We start from the raw sequence: 16,996 nt of genomic DNA, 5'->3' as shown, positions 1-16,996 counted from the left end.
CGCCATTTTGTTCAATCATGTTTAATCTTGCAAAAATTACGTCTAACGAGCGTTGTAGCTTTTCCGTTTTAGGACGCTTTCTACGCGACCTATGCACCACCGGTGAACGTGACCTTGTTCGTGAACGGGGTTTATCACGAGACTTGTCACAAGAATTATAGCGAGTTCGGCTACGAGAACGAAGTCGTCGCGGTCTACTCGACATATTAAAAGCAACACCGGTGCAAAACACGATACGTGTCAAGAATTACAAATATGGGTACTTACGTGCAACAGCAAACACAAGCACAAACAAAAAGGATAGTCAAAACGGTGAGGCTATGTGTGGATCCAATCCCACTTCTGATTTTAGGAACCAGAAGTGGATTCTAAAATAACGGAAATTAAAAGTTAAATAAAGAAACAAAGGAATTAAATTAGTAACGGAAAATGACTGTTTAACATTAATAGAGAAATATACCAGTATTACACAGCTTAGGCGGGTGAAATTAGAGTTCGAATCTTCAGGAGCAAAAGAGGGTTCTTTAATGGCCCGGTGCCCGTGTGTTGCCAGTCTACTCGACTGACTCCTTACAATATTTATTCATATTAAAATGTTGAGAGTGAAATATAAAAAAATTAAACAACAAAATTGTTGTAAAAATTCAATTTCTTGTGAAGTACACTCTTCATAATGTGTAGTAGCTTTCGCATTTGCACATCACTTTTCTTGGTTTTATTCATTTTTTAATGATAAAATCGATAGATAAAATAATAGTTCACACTTTTTATGTCGGATGCGTAGACAGAGAAACAAATAGACCGAGGGGCCTTGAAACGGCGACTGATACAGAGATAGTTTGTGAATGTGTGCGTATAATGTTGCCATAGTAACTGCATTCCCTGTTTTGGGAGATAAATATTTTTCAGGATATCATTAAAACAAAATAGGTTATTCAATTTTACTTTTTAATATTAATTATAATTGTTTTTAATTAAAATATATTTTTGTTTTCCAACTACACCCAAAAACCGTTGCAATGTTTGTTTTTGTTTTCGTTATCAATAGTACTTCAGCGTCTTTATATGGTACTGGATTAGCATTTTCTTCAGATGTTGAAATCTAAATCACTCAATTAAATTGTTTATAAAAAATGGTTGCCACATATATTTCTATGTTAACCTCTTGACTCGGAATTTAATAATATTATAAATTCATGAAGTATGTTAAATAATGTTGTCGTTAGGAAATTATAAATAGAAGAACGAATAAAGGAAAATAACATATTTACATATAATGAAGCACTTTAGGCTTATTTGTTTACATTGTCGACGAGTCGATATTTTTTTATCGAAAATCGGGATTTTTTTTTAAGCTGACGCTGGCAGCACTTACATGATAAATAATTATAGGTTATGTATGATAAAAACTGGAAAATCCTATTATCTTCAGGATTCAAATGCAATATAAGGTTCGGTCATGCTATGGCATAAATGAATATCACTGAGAAACTATATTTAGGGATAAAATAGTAGTACTTACACGTGAAAACACACGCTGGCAATTTTCTTCTTGCTATCGCTTTAACATGAAATAATACGACAATGTACCATTGTATAACCTTCGATATTATATCAGGATTGTTTCTCGCCTTTTGAACGGGATTAGAATCGTTTTCTAACATAAAAATAAGCGAAAATTGAACAAAAAACACAATGAACGCACCAACTGTCAAGTTTGTTTCGCTACTCAAGTAGCGAAACAAACACGAAAACTGGTTACGCGATTTAAAAGTGAAAAATTTGTGTTGCAATTTACCTTAGTAACGACTTAAAACTAAAATATATGGTAAAACTGTTTTAAACTATAAAAGTGAATTGAAATTAAAATACAAAAAGATGTACAAGCTAAGTTTGCGATATGAATATTATTAGCATGTCAAAAAAAAAGTGTCTATTTTCGTGTTTGACGCCGCGATATTTGATTAAAACCCGTCTTGAAATGAGCTAATTTACTTTTTGTACAAGACATTATGAACTAATTGTAATAGATAAATAAATATAACATACACTGTTCAATTTTAATTTTAGTTCGTGGTAATGGTATTAGTTATATCGAATTTTAATTGGAATGTTATGTTATGTTAATCAATTAATAATATTATTATATATTACATTAATAATAATAATAATTAATGTTACATTACATTATAATAATATTATTATATATTACATTTTTCTAATGTCAATAATATTCAAGAAATATTATAATAATATTTTATTAACAAAATGGTAAGTATTGGCAGTTTTTTTTTCTTGAAAAAAAAAATTATATATATAATAAATCTGTAACAGATCGTTGTCTGTACATGGAAGATATATGAGTAAAATTATTACCGGGGTCCTTTATCAACGCATTAGAATCCAGAACAATTGTTAGAATTTTTGTTTATTACTATTATATTTTGGAACACTAACAATATACATATTAAATGGTGGCATACATAACATCCAAAGAGTAAAGAACAACTTTTTATATGTATATCGATTACAAATGTACACAAAATTAACAAAGTATCGCGTCAACATAAAATAAAGTAATAAATATTTATTATTGACCTATGCTTTCTTCATTAACATAAATACAACAAAAAAAATACAAAATACATTAAAAAATAAAATAAATAAACAACAGGATCTCAACGCACTATTTTGATGTGGACTCGCTGACAAAAAGTAATCAATGAGCTTTTTTTTTAAAGTAATGAAGTTGTCATGAAAAATATCAATGCCATGTATAACTTGTTAATTCAATTACAATTATGTCGAGCTCATATGCGCACTATCGGAGCTTTACAAGATGAGTTTTCGTGATAGGGGTATGGCATATTTTAGTTATGAAGCTTCGGGGATGTTTGCGAGGAACAGTAAAGGATATTCGATGAAGTTGGTCGCTGCACTTAACCTTATTGTGAATAATTTTATGCAAAAAATATTGATCAAGAATATCCCGCCTATTGCGAAGAGGCATTAATTTATATTCATCATCATCGGAAACCGCTTGTGTTATGGTAAATAGGGACACGTGACATCTTGCATAGGTATTTTTTTTACATTTTAAATGATGAGCAGAATATTCTTATTTCTATTCATATATTTTGTTTAAATAGCTTAACAATATTTTACAATGTATAATAAAGAAAAAGTGGTATTTGATATTGTGACCGTATTTCTTTTATGTTATTTATGTACATATATTTGTATTTAATGCTGTAATCTATGTATTTTTTTACAGGAGTGACGCAACTAAGCTATGTAAAATATATTTTTTTATTATTACTACCATTTACATATCAGTATGTATGGTTTGGAATACATTACTAGTAAATTATATTAAATAATTAAACCGAACTAATTCGAAAATTTGTTTATCTCTACTTTTTAATTCGCATAATTACAAACAAGTTAGAGAACGTTAATAGCAATTGTAGAATAAATACTTACAGTCAGATATGGGCAAAATGTAATCAAATTAATGATTAACGATTACAATTATAAATCACGATTACATCATAACGAAAGTTTTTTTTTATAGAATAGGAAGGCGGACGAGCATATGGGCCACCTGATAGTAAGTGGTCACCAACGCCCGTAGACATTTGCATTGTAAGAAATGTTAACCATCGCTTACATCACCAATGTGCCACCAACCTTGGGAACTAATTTAATTATAAATGGTATAACTTGGAAGTTACGCTATGCATTAGTAACCATCGAAGAGAAAGACTAAAAAAATTACTTATAATACTTATTCGTGAAATTAAAAATAGTTTAATTCTCAGCTCTAATATATGTAATTATATTTTGCAATAATATTTACGATTATCTATGTTTTTTTTTAATTTATTTATAAAAACGTTAAGATTATAAAACTTCTAAAATAAGACTAATGAAAGCCATTCAACCAAAACATTATTGTTTTTTTTTAACGACACTAAAGTTCGTCAAAAAAAAACAAAAATCGTTTGACAAACAGAGAATGTATATATACTAAACTATTTTGTCTTTGTCTCTTTATGTAATATGTATAGATAAATATGAAACATTATCGTGATAACACAGACGATGCTCATATTTGATAATGATTGTATAACTTGCAGTAAGATTAGCTTTGACGTACGCGGTGATTGTTTTATTTGTAAAAATTTTACATCATTCGTTTTTAAATAATAATAATTGAAACGAATGTTCAAACGGAACGCGTTGGTTAATCTATTGAATATTAATATTACAAATTGTGCTTCAGTATATTTATTCAGGTAAATTATTAATAGCTAGCTTGATATTTATACAATATTTCAGGGTTTATTTGTTAAATTTATTAAAATATCTTTAATATAGGACATATGTATTTGTGTAAGTTAATACAAGTATTATGTAACATTTTTGTGGGTTGTAGCGAAAACTGCTTATCTTGTGTCATTGAACTTTAACCAGATATGCAATAGATAATAATAATAATAATATCCCGGGACATTTTTCACACACGGCCATCTGATCCCAAATTAAGCTTGTACAAAGCTTGTGCTATGGAAACCAGACAACTGATATACTACATATACTACTTTTTCTATTGTAAATACATACTTATATAGATAATTATACCCAGACTAAGGACAAACAGACATGTTCATGCACACAAATGTCTGTCCTGGGTGGGAATCGAACCCACAACCTTCGGCGTGAAAGGCAAGTGTTCTACCAACCACGCCAAACGGCTCGTCAGACGATTAGATATTTATAATAGAAATGCTAATTTTAGTTTTTAATACTTAATAATCTAATAACAGTTCGTTTATTTGTATATTTAATTTTTAGCCGTTTCGAAGATAACACCGGAAAATCAGACAGACAAAAAAATACTTTTTGTTCTGGTTTTAGTATCATCGCAATAGCGGCATTAATTTATAAAAGCAATTTAGAAATTATGCACGCGATTCAATTTAATTTTTTTATTTAGATATAAATTTATAGATATGTATCAAACAGTACATTGTAAAAAGTGAAACAAATTTCGTGAGAACTCGACGCACTCGTGTTCTGGCTGTCGAACGTACGGACCTCTCGTGCAACATCGCTGAATAAAATAATAGTGATAATCAGACGATTTTTCCTATTAATTTTACTTTATTTGTGAGTATAAGGTGTGTGGTAGGTGGTAAGGTAAAAAAGGGGTTCCAGCTATTGAGAATAACTTAAACATTGCCAATTTTAATTTTGATTATATCGTAAAAACAAACCACATTAGTGTTTTCAAGTTTTTATCTGCAATACCTTTTTTATTTATAACAACATGTAAATGTATTAACATACGAATATATGTAAATTTTTTTAGATTACTAAGGCAATAAATAAATATTTTATCAGCCAAAAAATACTTAAGTATGTAAATTAATGCGCATTTCAACAAACACGTTTTTTTATTTTGTATGAATTTAAAATATAGAAGCTTCTAGTGCTTTATGACTATTTTTTTTATTAGGTATGTGGATGGGCATATAGGCCACCTCTTGGTTTGTGGTCACCACCGCCCATAGACATTGACGATGTACGAAATAATAACCATTCCGTACATCATCAACGCACCACCATCCTTGCTAACTGCGATGTTATGTCCCTTGTGGCTGTAGATACACTGTCTCACTCACCCTTCAAACCGTAACACAATAGTACTAAAGATTGCTATTTGGGGTAGAGTATCTGATGAGTGGAGAGGGGATAATCCGATTGGACGGTGATCCTACACGAGCGGAAAGAGTTCAGTCACAGGAGGAACGGCTTTCTGGCCCACGGGAGTGTCACGCACTTCCATAATACGAATACTAAAACTTTTTATCGGCTCGACCTGGGGTTTGAACACCGGGACCTCAAGATCTTTGGCTTTATATCTTGCCACTAGACCAACGAGGCAGTCTCCGGCTATGTATAGCCAGAATAGCTTAGGTATACAGTAATCCACCCACTTCAAGTTATATACCTCGTATTTTTAAATTCAACCGTAGCCTGTAGTATTCGCAAATAAATTAAAAAATTAAAGGTTTTATATTTTCAGGACTATGGCATCTTTAAAAGCAACAGAAAAAGAAATAACAATAAAAGCTCCGTGGGGAAATATAAAAGGTATTTTTTAAACATCAATATCGGTATTTTTATTGTTACTGCTATATATCTTTGATCGTATTTGTCTATGAATTTATTACGTACGTTTTAACAATGACAGACGTATCCGCCATAAGCAGTACAAGTAGCCTCTTGGCGTACTGTCAAAATTAAGACTTTTTTTTCTTTTTCTGGCGCTTACTACGCTAGCTGAACGCAAAGTATTCTGCCAATGTCACTTATAAAAGAGATGACACCTCAGATATAATAGACAATTTAGTACTTTTTAATTATTTGATATATCCCTAAAATTAATAATGTCTAAACTATTATAAATAAATATATAAAAAAAATGTAAAAGACAAAATGTTTAAATAAGTATAATATCGTTATTAATAATTGATATGACATATGTAATAATGAAACATAATGCCAATTATAGTTTCGTAGTAAAAAGAAAAAAATGTATGATGCAATAAAAGTCCTGTTCTCTATTTATTATAGTTAATACATTTATTTATTTTTTTATTAATATTTTTAATCACTAACTAAAATTTATTTAATATTACATTAAAATAATATTATATCTAGGTTAAAATATTTTACACGTTAACACAGAAATATAACTGTCATTTTTTTTAAATTATTTAAGTCAAATTTAAAATAGTACCTCCCGATTCCCACCCGACGCAAAGCGGCCCATAATGCAAGGTGCATTTTCGCGCTGTTCGGCAATGGACAACCTCTGTGCCAAGTAGAACCCGGAGCGTCTGTCAAACATATATGTATAATATATACTGAACTTGACGGTCGTGGTCTGCGTGTGGTGTTAGGTTAGGTTAGGTTAGTTCATTTCTATACCTCTAAAAATGTATGCAAAATTTCACACCGGTTTGGTTGAACCATCTAAACCTTCTTCAACAGGAGAGGGAGCCTAAAACCAGCAGCGTGTCATATATTTTTTATTTATTTCAGGTTTGACCTGGGGTGATCCCACGAACCGACCAGTCTTACTGAGCCCTGGACGTATCGTACCCTGTTCTGGTTTCCGCCCTCTTATTCTCAAGTTACCAACAAATTTTTTCTACGTCAGTATTGATTTACCAGGGAACGGGTATTCCGATCATCTCCCTCCAGGAGTACGATTCACAATATGGGATTTAGTACCGACTTTAGAGAGAGTCGTTGAACATTTTAAATGGAAACATTTTATTTACATTGCACATTCGCTTGGAACAGCTATAGGTAATATTGTTATACCTTTTTATCATTTCTAGCCCGTTAGCCAATTAGCTATCATATAAGTCTGCAGGTGTCGAGGTCTTTATTTAAAACAATATGGTTGGACCAATAAAAAATATCGGGTCTTTCTGTTTCAGTAAGATTTCAGTATTTATACTCCAATCCCTCGATGAGCACGTAAAGCCTCGTAAACGGATCGGATTATGGGATAAAAGGGAATAAAGTGCGCTATTGTTTGCGCACAAATTTGAAAAGAATCTCTAGCACGATTGGTCAGTCTCCGTTGAGAATGGCCGTCGTTGCCGCATGCAGTCATAACCAATCTGTATATAAACTCCTACACTATGCGATTGTTTCACAGTCACTCCTTCCCCGACGTCGACGCTCACGGATTTTACGCAATCATTTCTATTCCAGGTAAATATTTCAATATGGCCTACCCGGGTATGATGATGAAAGTGGTAGACCTGGATCCAGTACCAGCGTATCACACGGTCACTCCAGAAGAGATACCGATCTGGTACAAGGATATATATGGAAGTCATTACCAGGATAAGTCGTATAAAAAACACACAAGTGGCAAGGAAACCGCACCGAAGTATAGCTATCAGCAGGTATTCAGTTTTTCGTTATCAGTAGAATAGTATAGAACAAAAATTTTCCCTTTATGGTCCTGCGTGCAGGCCTGTTTGGACAGGTATCGATTAATCTCATATTCTACCGCTAATGAGCAATACTTTGTATTGTTGTGTTCCAGTTTAATTGAGCCTGTGCTATTATCAACATAGGACATCTTAGTTTCCAAAATTGGTAAGGCGTTAACGATTTAGCGACTGTCAATGTCACATTGGCAATTGTTAGAAATATTTCATATCTATAAAATATAACACCTGACCAATAACTCGCCTCAGAAGCTATTATGTAAATACAATATCAAACGACTGAATATATATATGGTTGCTTGAAAGAGATCGCTATACAGCGATAAGGTCACCAAAGTTGTATGCTACTCATACTTAAGTTGTATCTATGTTTTGTAACTTTTTAACCTTTCTGGTATTCAATAAAAGTATAAAGTAAAGAATATTCTGTTTATTTCAGATTAAACAAATGATAATGAAAGCTCAACAATTATCTGAAGAGGCAGTGAATCATGTATTAGATAGATACATAGAACCAGTAGGGGATGGAATGTACAGGTAAAATATGGGTGTATTATTATTTTTAGTGGGGGGCTGATGTCATCTTAATTTTTTTTATAGAATTGGAAGGCGGACGAGCATATGGGCCACCTAATAGTAAGTGGTCACTAACGCCCATAGACAGTGGCATTGTAAGAAATGTTAACCATCGCTTACATCACCAATGCGCCACCAACCTTGGGAAGTAAGATGTTATGTCCCTTGCGCCTATAATTACACTGGCTCACTCACCCTTCAAACCGGAACACAACAATACCAAGTAATGCTGTTTTTCGGTAGAATATTTGATGAGTGGGTGGTACCTACCCAGACGAGCTTGCACAAAACTACCACCAATGATATATTCTACCACCACATATCAGGACTTTGTTTTGATATGTTTTGGTAATTGGTAAGTAAACCAGTGTAAATACAAGTCTAAGGTATAAAACATATTCGACTCCAAATCAGGAAAGGTGTACAATTCTTATAATGCTAATCGACAAGACCAATTTTTATGTCTTTGGTTGTCAAATGATAATTTGCTTTTTTTATATTATTTTATGATTTAATTAATGATTCTTTAGCATTTTGTAATATCTATTGATTGTAGAAGTAAGGAAAAGTATCTTATATTATGTCATATGGGAGGTTCCGAGTCTACCGAGTCTTCCGAGTATGTATGAAAGAGGGTTTCCGTAAATTGCCAGTATGGCGCTACTGGAGCCAGATTGTATTATCTGAAATCGACATTTATGCGTTTAATAAAAATAATTTTTAAAATTGATTAGATAAATAATTTAAAAATAGCGTCATTTGAAGGCGGATGTCTAACTTTATCTCTCTCAATTACTTTTCTTTATATTTTATACATTTTGAAAGACCCATTTTGTATACAAAAAATTCTAACCTATTAACTAATATAAACTATAAACTCTTTAGTGAGAGCATTATAACGTATTTCTTTTTTTTTAGATTCACATACGACCAACGCATGAAAAGTACATTCAAGTTACCGTTCCAACCTCAACAGTTAAAAGAAATGTATACTTCACTTAAAACACCAACACTCGCTATAATATCTAAAGGTTCCATAGACATAGGGGCGTACAGCCGTGTACCCTTCGTGATGGACGAGGACGCTTGGCCGCATGGCAATTACAGATACAAAATTGTTGACGGTGGACATGACGTACACCTTGAAAACCCGGATTGTATGGCGGATGACATATCAAAGTTTTTATTGGAAGACATTAAAGCTAAACTTTAAATGTCTTATATCGAATAAGTAATATATAAGTCCGTCCAATATATATAAAATAAAATAAATGGTTAATTTGTCTATGAAACGTATTTTAAAAGTTACTTTTTAAATAACGGTGGTCGTCACGAGACGCTCTGCAAATTTGAAACATCGAAACTTATGTTTTTTAAGGAATTTTTAACTAAAGAAAACCAATTAAAAAATATTGAGTAAAATATACAATAACGTTATTTCGTTAATAGATATGTATAACTCAGTAATATAATATCTAATTATAATAATGTCCTCCAGACTGATTTCGGCCATGGCGGCCAATCTCAAGAGAGATTAGCCAACTGTGCAGGATATATTTAGTGCACAAGTGTGTGCGCAAACACAGTTGCACTCTCTATTCCCTAACTCTCATAATCCTATGGGACGGCAATCCGACACGACCGGAAACAGTTCAGGCGCAGAACCAACGGCTTTACATGCTTTCCGAGGCACGGGAGTGTACACACTTCGAACTTCCAGACTCCGGGCTGGTACTGAGAATTTTCTGACAGAAAAACTAATAACTTTTTAATGGCCCGAGCTGGGAGTTGAACCTAGGACCCCCGGGTCTGCGGCCTTACATCAAGCCACTAGACCAACGAGGCAGTCATAACACCCAATACAAAATATACGTTAATTGCTATTATATACTTGATCTTTCATATACAAATATGCTTAAGATGGTAATTTTAATAATTTAGAATATTTTGTACTTTCATACTTGTATACGCTATTTAGAGGAAGTCTTAATAAACACTGGTTTCGCTCTTTCTGTCATTATTGATTTGACATTCGAAGAAAGAGGACAATAGAACACAAGATACCTCCCGTCTTAGTTCCAATGACAGATGAGATATTGTTGATGTAAGTGATGGTTAATTTATCCTTAAGTGCCAATGTTTATGGGTTTTGTATAGTTACCTACAGTTAGGAATACTTTAAACCATTAAAAAGTACTAAATTGTCTATGGTTTCATTAATATTAAATACGTATATAATTGATGACAGTAATAATAATACCATTTATTAGCACATACCTAAAAGCATTATTAGAAAAACACTAATATATTTAAATATTTTATTAAAAGAGTATCACAATGTTTCACCTTACGAGTCATTATAAAAATATTAAAAAAAAATGTACAACACCATTAACCTCGAGTTTAATTTACATCGATAAACCTCATCACAAAATTCAATATAAAAATACATCTCTGCGTTATTTGCTATTTAGTTTCGGGATAAGCCAAGGTGGCCCAGTGGTAAGAACGCGTGAACCTTAACCGATGATCGTGGTTTCAAACCCGGGTAAGCACCACTGAATGTTCATGTGCTTAATTTGTGATTATAATTCATCTCGTACTCGACGGTCTAATTTCACTGAAATTCTGGCACGTGTATTCCACCAACCCGTGGTGGAATAGCTCTAAAGCATTCTTCTTTAAAAGGGAGAGGAGGACTTAGCCCAGCATTGGGACATTCACAGGCCGTTACTAGTTGGGGGGAGGGGGAGTTATGATATCGTTCTTCATAACTTCAAAAGAAATGGTTAGTAATAAAGTTGATATAATAAAATGTAAGTTGCGCTTCGTTGGACATACTACGTGTTTTTCAAAATACCCGGTCGCTGTATCACTTGTAATATATAACACAATCAAAATATACTTTTAAAAGTACTTATGAATCGTCAAGCGCTTAGTAGCGCTTTTCGGAGTGTGGAGTCTAACAAAAAGAACCGGCAAGAAACTCAGTATTTTTTTTTACATTAATACAAATTAGGACGAGGTTCAAAATGATGATGTCCTCCTGATTGATTTCGGCTGCAGCGACCTTTTACAAGGATACCAGCAACAACAGTCGCCTGGTTTATATAATGTCTAATGAATGAACCCCGTTTACGTACGAAGCGCTTTGAATCCACGTTTATTATTCACACTGCGAAACGGTGGAATGCTTTGCCCGAGTCCTGATAGGTACAATCAATCAATATATATTTATATACATATATAAATGCTCGAGAGTGAACTCGAAAATACAGATGCACTCTCTTTGATAAGGGCGGCAAATCTCACCCCGAAAGAGTTCAGCCACACTACCAACGGTTTTACGTGCTCTTCGATGCAATTTCGGCAGCTATTGAGATTTTTTTGACACAGACCCTTTTTTTTAAATCCTCAATAGCTAGCCTAGATGGATGTTTTCTTTTCTTCAAATTGACATGTTGCTGTTGGCCTCGACAGCAACACCGGGCGGAGGGTGACTCTTTAAGATACTCAGCCGGATGTTGTGAGCCCAGTTAAGGGCTCAGATTACGCTTCCTAAGAGTACCTCCTGTTAGGCCGAACTTCGGGTTAGAACACCGTCAGGAAACAGGCGGGTCGACATGTTTGCTGACAGACGTGTACAGTGTATTGTATCCGTGTTGTATTGTATTGTATCTGAATTGTACTTATTCGATATTGTATTGTATTGTATTGTACCAAATATTTGCATAACATAACATTTACAAGCGATCCCGTGAAGCAACGATACCCCCCCCCCCCCCCCCCCGAATAGACAGAGTTGGTACCGCTGGTTATTTAGTAGACTAGCGCGTTCAGCACCAATGATTTCCATGTGGTGAGTCCAAAACGCACTTACACGTTTTCACCAAACAAGAAAAAGAAATGCAACATCCACATACACACGGCCTCCGGTGAGTAGATCTAAATATTACGTGGACTTTTATTATTTGATCGAATATTTAACTAAATGATACTCACACACACATACACACATTAGATTGGAAGGGAGCGAACACATGCACAAGCGATAGTAACACAATACTTAAAGATTAAGATGTGTGTTTTATATGTATGTGTGTGTTATATATGTGGTTGGATGCCATAGTTGTGTTTTGGTTTGATTTGATTGAGATTGTAAATACATAACATCTTAGTCAAATTATCAAGTAACCCATTTGCTAATCTGCCTATAAATGCCTTTATATTGATTATAATGGCGGCAAATCTGACCCCGAAAGAGTTCAGGCACACTACCAACGGCTTTACGTGCTCTTTGATGCACTCTCGGCTGCTATTGAGAATTTTTTGACACAGAAACCCTAAATGTTTTTTTTTGGCATTTATATATATATATATATATATATATATATATATATATATATATATATATATATATTTGACTATAATTTACTCTTAACATCATCTGTTTCTAAAAACAAACGGATATGATCACTGATACGCTCCGGATGTATGAAATGTACATCATGCGTTCCATCCACGTTCAAAACTGTGAAGTTCTTTATATTTTTTTCCAACTTCGATATTAATTCATCAACAATTGGCTTTTCTTTCGGATGACGTTCAGCAAAGCTTTGACTAGCGATGATATATAAGCTCGGCGGGCAATTCTTTGAGAGTAGTCTATAACAATAGTCAGATGAATAGTTCATTGGTGCTAAATTTTTCATCCGTCTGTCCCATAGTAATCTGAAAAAAAAAACATTTAAGAAAAATATCTCATGTATAATAAAAAAAAAACAAACATTGATATATTAGATGGATCATGTTTAATATGAGTAAATTTGAGGTTCTATTTTCAAATCAAGGCAGAAAAAATATTTGTTAAAAAAGTTGGGAAAAAAAATATTTTTATTATGGCAATCCTATATCCTGTATACTTGATAATATACTGTTATGACTAATAGTCAAGAACCAAATGAATGCTAAAAAAAAGTTTATGTATTTATATATATAAAGATTTAGACCATTCGATGTGTCGAATGATTTTATCGATAACTAAAATTCCAAAAGAACTTGACAATGGTATTCCTGAAATATAAAAAGCCATATATGGAATAAATCCTCATTTGGCTTTTCATATTTTATAAAAGCGGACTGGAAATGGGTCACCTGATGTTAAGTGAACACCACGGCTCATAGATAATGCTGTAAGAAATATGAGCCGACACCTAAGATATTATGTCCTTTGCGCCTGCAGTTATACTGGCACTGTTTGGCAACTACCTAAATAGGTTTGCACAAAGCCCTACGCAGTAAAATTATAAATTACTTACTTGTATTGATCCTCCCCAATCTTCTTCAGATTCCTCGAGAGTATAACCTCAGCCTGTTCCTCCGTCATCCCCCGAGCCCTCATCACAGCTTGCAAGGCTCCAGACTTGGTGTACACACGGTCATCGCTATTATATTTTTTATAGTTAGTATAATAATCCTCATACACTGAATAGAAGTCTGGATAGTCTTGTATGACCAAAAAATAAAGAGCTGGGTCTGTATCAAGAAGAATCATTTTCGTAATGTTCCCTGGATATATGGCGTTGTAGAATAATCCTGAAATTATAAAAATAACTAAACTTCCGACACAAAAATAATTCTCAATAGAAACAACATCAGACATATTACAGTGCACTCTTTGTTTTCTCACTCTCATAATTGAAACTACTGCTGGGTATGACAATCCAGCAATAGTTTCAACAGCAGCACCAACAATTTTACCTGCTATCCGCAGCATGGAAGTGTACACTTCCAGGCTATTGGAAATTTCTTTTATGTAATAAATAGCATTCATATGTAATGTAATAGCATTCATTATCATGTAAGCAAAAATGTCTATGGGCGGTTATGACCAGTTACCCTCAGGTAGCTTGCCTAGCAATATAAAATAAAAAAAAATTATACCTTGCCCACCACCCATGGAATGTCCAATATACATAAACTTGGTCCAACCCAAGTGTCGAATTATTTTATCAATAACTAAAATTCCAAAAGATCTTGACAATGGTATTCCTGAAATTTAAAGCAGTCATAAAGGAAGGATTTTCTGAGCATAAATGTCCTAATAGGATAAAATATGTATTGTTTCAAATTGATAAACCTTAGATTTACATGTTATGCACTACAAACACAGTTCTTGATTAATATATCTTAATTTATAAATTGGAATTGATTATTATAGCTAGCACAGAGTTAGAAAACATCTTTGTTCCCAAGGTTGGTGGTGCATCGGCGATGTAAGGAATGTTTAATACTTCTTACATCGCCAATGTCTAAGGGTGTTAGTGACCACTTAACATTGGCCCATGTGCTGATTTATGAGGTAGCCAATAAATTCCTGATGGATATCTCCATACAGGGATTCCTAGTAGGATATCCAGTGTTACTTTACTACATTATTCACTGGCTTTTTTCTTTACTAGTAGTAGAGTTTAATTGTAAGATAAGTGAATATGAATTGTAATTCAAATAACATCAAGAAAAACTGTAATTAGGCAGTAAAATCATTTATAAGTGAGTCATACCAGCCCAGATTGGCCTGCAAAGTCCTAGTTATGTGTCACTATACATATGTGTTGCTCTTATGTGTATCTTTTATAAACTAAACAGAACAAACCTATGGGCAATGTATCCGATTTTCCATGTCCTGGCATGTCAAATCCAACATAGTAATAATTATCAGACAGCAGTTCCAGTAACGGCAAGAAAGTGGCCGCACTGTCTTGACGCCCATGAACAAGTAGTACCGGTTGGCCTCGTGGATTGCCCCATGATATTACTAGAATTATTTTAGAATAAAAGCTGTTACCAACATTTACGCATGTATGTTGTTGATTGTAAATGAAATATTCAATTTAACATAATGAATATGGATTAAAACAGAGAAAACACTGACGCTGAAGGTTTATTAGGATAAGTATACTATGTTTTTTTTTAAATATTATATATATATAGCTCAATAGAAATTATTAAGTGTTTAGGATTATCAGACAAAATTATTAAATTAAATAAAGAACAAATGCTCCATATCAAGGAACGCTTAGGGCGTAATCTAATTCGTAATTGCATTCAAAACGTAAATAAAACGTTATATTTATAAGATGACAATAACAGAATATTTTTTAACTATTAGGTACTTTTTCTAAAATAATATTTATATTACTTACACGCAACTTTACCCCACTCCACATCAACGAACCACTCTTTTATAACTTTCATTTTAATTTAGTTATTGATTTTAAACTTTGCGTTATATATTTTCACATTATTCTTGTTTATTAAATGAATATTTCGTGTCTTTGTAGACACGAATAGAATGATTGTTTATAGGTAAAAAAATTGAAGATTCGTAACCTTGCTTACATGTCAGATATTATAATTAATTATAAATTGAAATTCAGTAGGTAACTCTGGCCTCTAAGTAACTTCACACTAGACAGCTGATAGCACAGAATACTTTTACTCAGAGAGGATGATAGATTGATCGGTAATTAGGTAATGAAACAGCTGTTTTTAACTGTTACCATTCAATAATCAACGGCTATTGAGAAGTTTATAACATAAATTAACTTGTCTTATAATGTTGCACTACTAAATAATTGAAGTAAACTTGCTTGTTGAACATTTTAATTTTTCTTAAATGCATACAATTATTAAACTAAATAGGTAGTAGTTAATTAGGTAAATTAAATAATAATGTACGCTCGAAAATGTATGTAAATATATCAAAATATAAAAGTAAACATTTATTTTAATTTTTTTGTCTTATTATACTTTATTACATGTTTGATTTTTTAAAATATTACGGAACATTGCTGCAAAAAAAAAACATTAAGCTAATTATTATATATGCGAATTTCATTAGTTCCAATCCAAATTTAAATCCAATTAAATTACATAGGTATACATTGGGCGAGACATAAAACACGTTAGGTCTCAAAGTTCAAACGACGCAATGTTACTTTGGTACATAGAAACCGTCTTCTGCATATATTATTCAGTTGTGGAAGTCTATCATTATTATCTTTTTAAAAGAAGAATTTTTATTTTTAATTGGTAGTCGGACGGGCAAATCAGCCATTTGATGGTAAATGTTCACCACCATAGTTCACGCCCATAGACATTGATACATAGACTTATATTAACCGTTCCTTACATCGGCAATGCGCCACCAACTTTGAGAATACTACCACAACAACACTATTGCTGTTTGGCGGTATAATATTTGATGAGTGGGTGGTACCTACGCAGACGGGCTTGTAGATATCCCTACCACCAAGTGAAATGCCAATGTTAATGCATGTTGGAACAATTTTTGCTATCAATTCGTTATATCGTTG

At 32.9% G+C, this 16,996-nt stretch overlaps 2 protein-coding genes across 4 annotated transcripts; one reads left to right on the top strand and one right to left on the bottom strand.

Annotated features, from left to right (window-relative positions):
- The first annotated feature begins 4,150 nt into the window (after positions 1-4,150).
- Positions 4,151-10,821, top strand: LOC126779608 (serine hydrolase-like protein). Of its 2 annotated transcripts, XM_050503752.1 has the most exons (7): positions 4,241-4,298; positions 5,014-5,172; positions 6,092-6,159; positions 7,114-7,383; positions 7,798-7,994; positions 8,482-8,579; positions 9,537-10,821. In XM_050503752.1, the coding sequence occupies exons 3-7, from the start codon at positions 6,096-6,098 to the stop codon at positions 9,829-9,831; spliced, it is 924 nt and encodes a 307-aa protein (XP_050359709.1). In that variant the 5' UTR covers positions 4,241-4,298; positions 5,014-5,172; positions 6,092-6,095; the 3' UTR covers positions 9,832-10,821. The 2 variants fall into 2 exon arrangements, with proteins under 2 accessions (XP_050359708.1, XP_050359709.1); XM_050503751.1 differs by lacking the exon at positions 5,014-5,172 and having other exon boundaries at positions 4,151-4,298.
- A 157-nt stretch (positions 10,822-10,978) lies between these two features.
- LOC126779617 (serine hydrolase-like protein) lies at positions 10,979-16,182 on the bottom strand. Of its 2 annotated transcripts, XR_007670375.1 has the most exons (6): positions 15,824-16,182; positions 15,274-15,435; positions 14,562-14,669; positions 13,937-14,213; positions 12,172-13,349; positions 10,979-12,090 (listed from the first exon to the last, which is right to left on the bottom strand). XR_007670375.1 is itself a non-coding variant. In XM_050503763.1 (5 exons), the coding sequence occupies exons 1-5, from the start codon at positions 15,873-15,875 to the stop codon at positions 13,043-13,045; spliced, it is 906 nt and encodes a 301-aa protein (XP_050359720.1). In that variant the 5' UTR covers positions 15,876-16,182; the 3' UTR covers positions 10,979-13,042. The 2 variants fall into 2 exon arrangements, 1 of the variants encoding a protein (XP_050359720.1); XM_050503763.1 differs by having other exon boundaries at positions 10,979-13,349.
- Positions 16,183-16,996: the final 814 nt, after the last annotated feature.

Source organism: Nymphalis io, chromosome 29, assembly GCF_905147045.1.
Source record: "Nymphalis io chromosome 29, ilAglIoxx1.1, whole genome shotgun sequence".
Lineage (NCBI taxonomy): Eukaryota > Metazoa > Arthropoda > Insecta > Lepidoptera > Nymphalidae > Nymphalis > Nymphalis io.
The sequence above is the reverse complement of the archived record's forward strand: the minus strand, read 5'-3'. Positions and strand labels throughout refer to the sequence as shown.

Excerpts from the sequence above, each read along its gene's own strand:
- LOC126779608 (XM_050503751.1), top strand. The coding sequence starts at position 4,225 with ATGTTCAAACGGAACGCGTTGGTTAATCTATTGAATATTAATATTACA. Across the intron at positions 4,299-6,091 it reads GCTTCAGTATATTTATTCAG|GACTATGGCATCTTTAAAAG; the intron begins GTAAATTATTAA and ends TTATATTTTCAG. Across the intron at positions 8,580-9,536 it reads GTAGGGGATGGAATGTACAG|ATTCACATACGACCAACGCA; the intron begins GTAAAATATGGG and ends CTTTTTTTTTAG.
- LOC126779617 (XM_050503763.1), bottom strand. The coding sequence starts at position 15,875 with ATGAAAGTTATAAAAGAGTGGTTCGTTGATGTGGAGTGGGGTAAAGTT. Across the intron at positions 15,436-15,823 it reads GGAGTGGGGTAAAGTTGCGT|TAATATCATGGGGCAATCCA; the intron begins GTAAGTAATATA and ends AAATAATTCTAG. Across the intron at positions 13,350-13,936 it reads ATTGGGGAGGATCAATACAA|ATTACTATGGGACAGACGGA; the intron begins GTAAGTAATTTA and ends TTTTTTTTTCAG.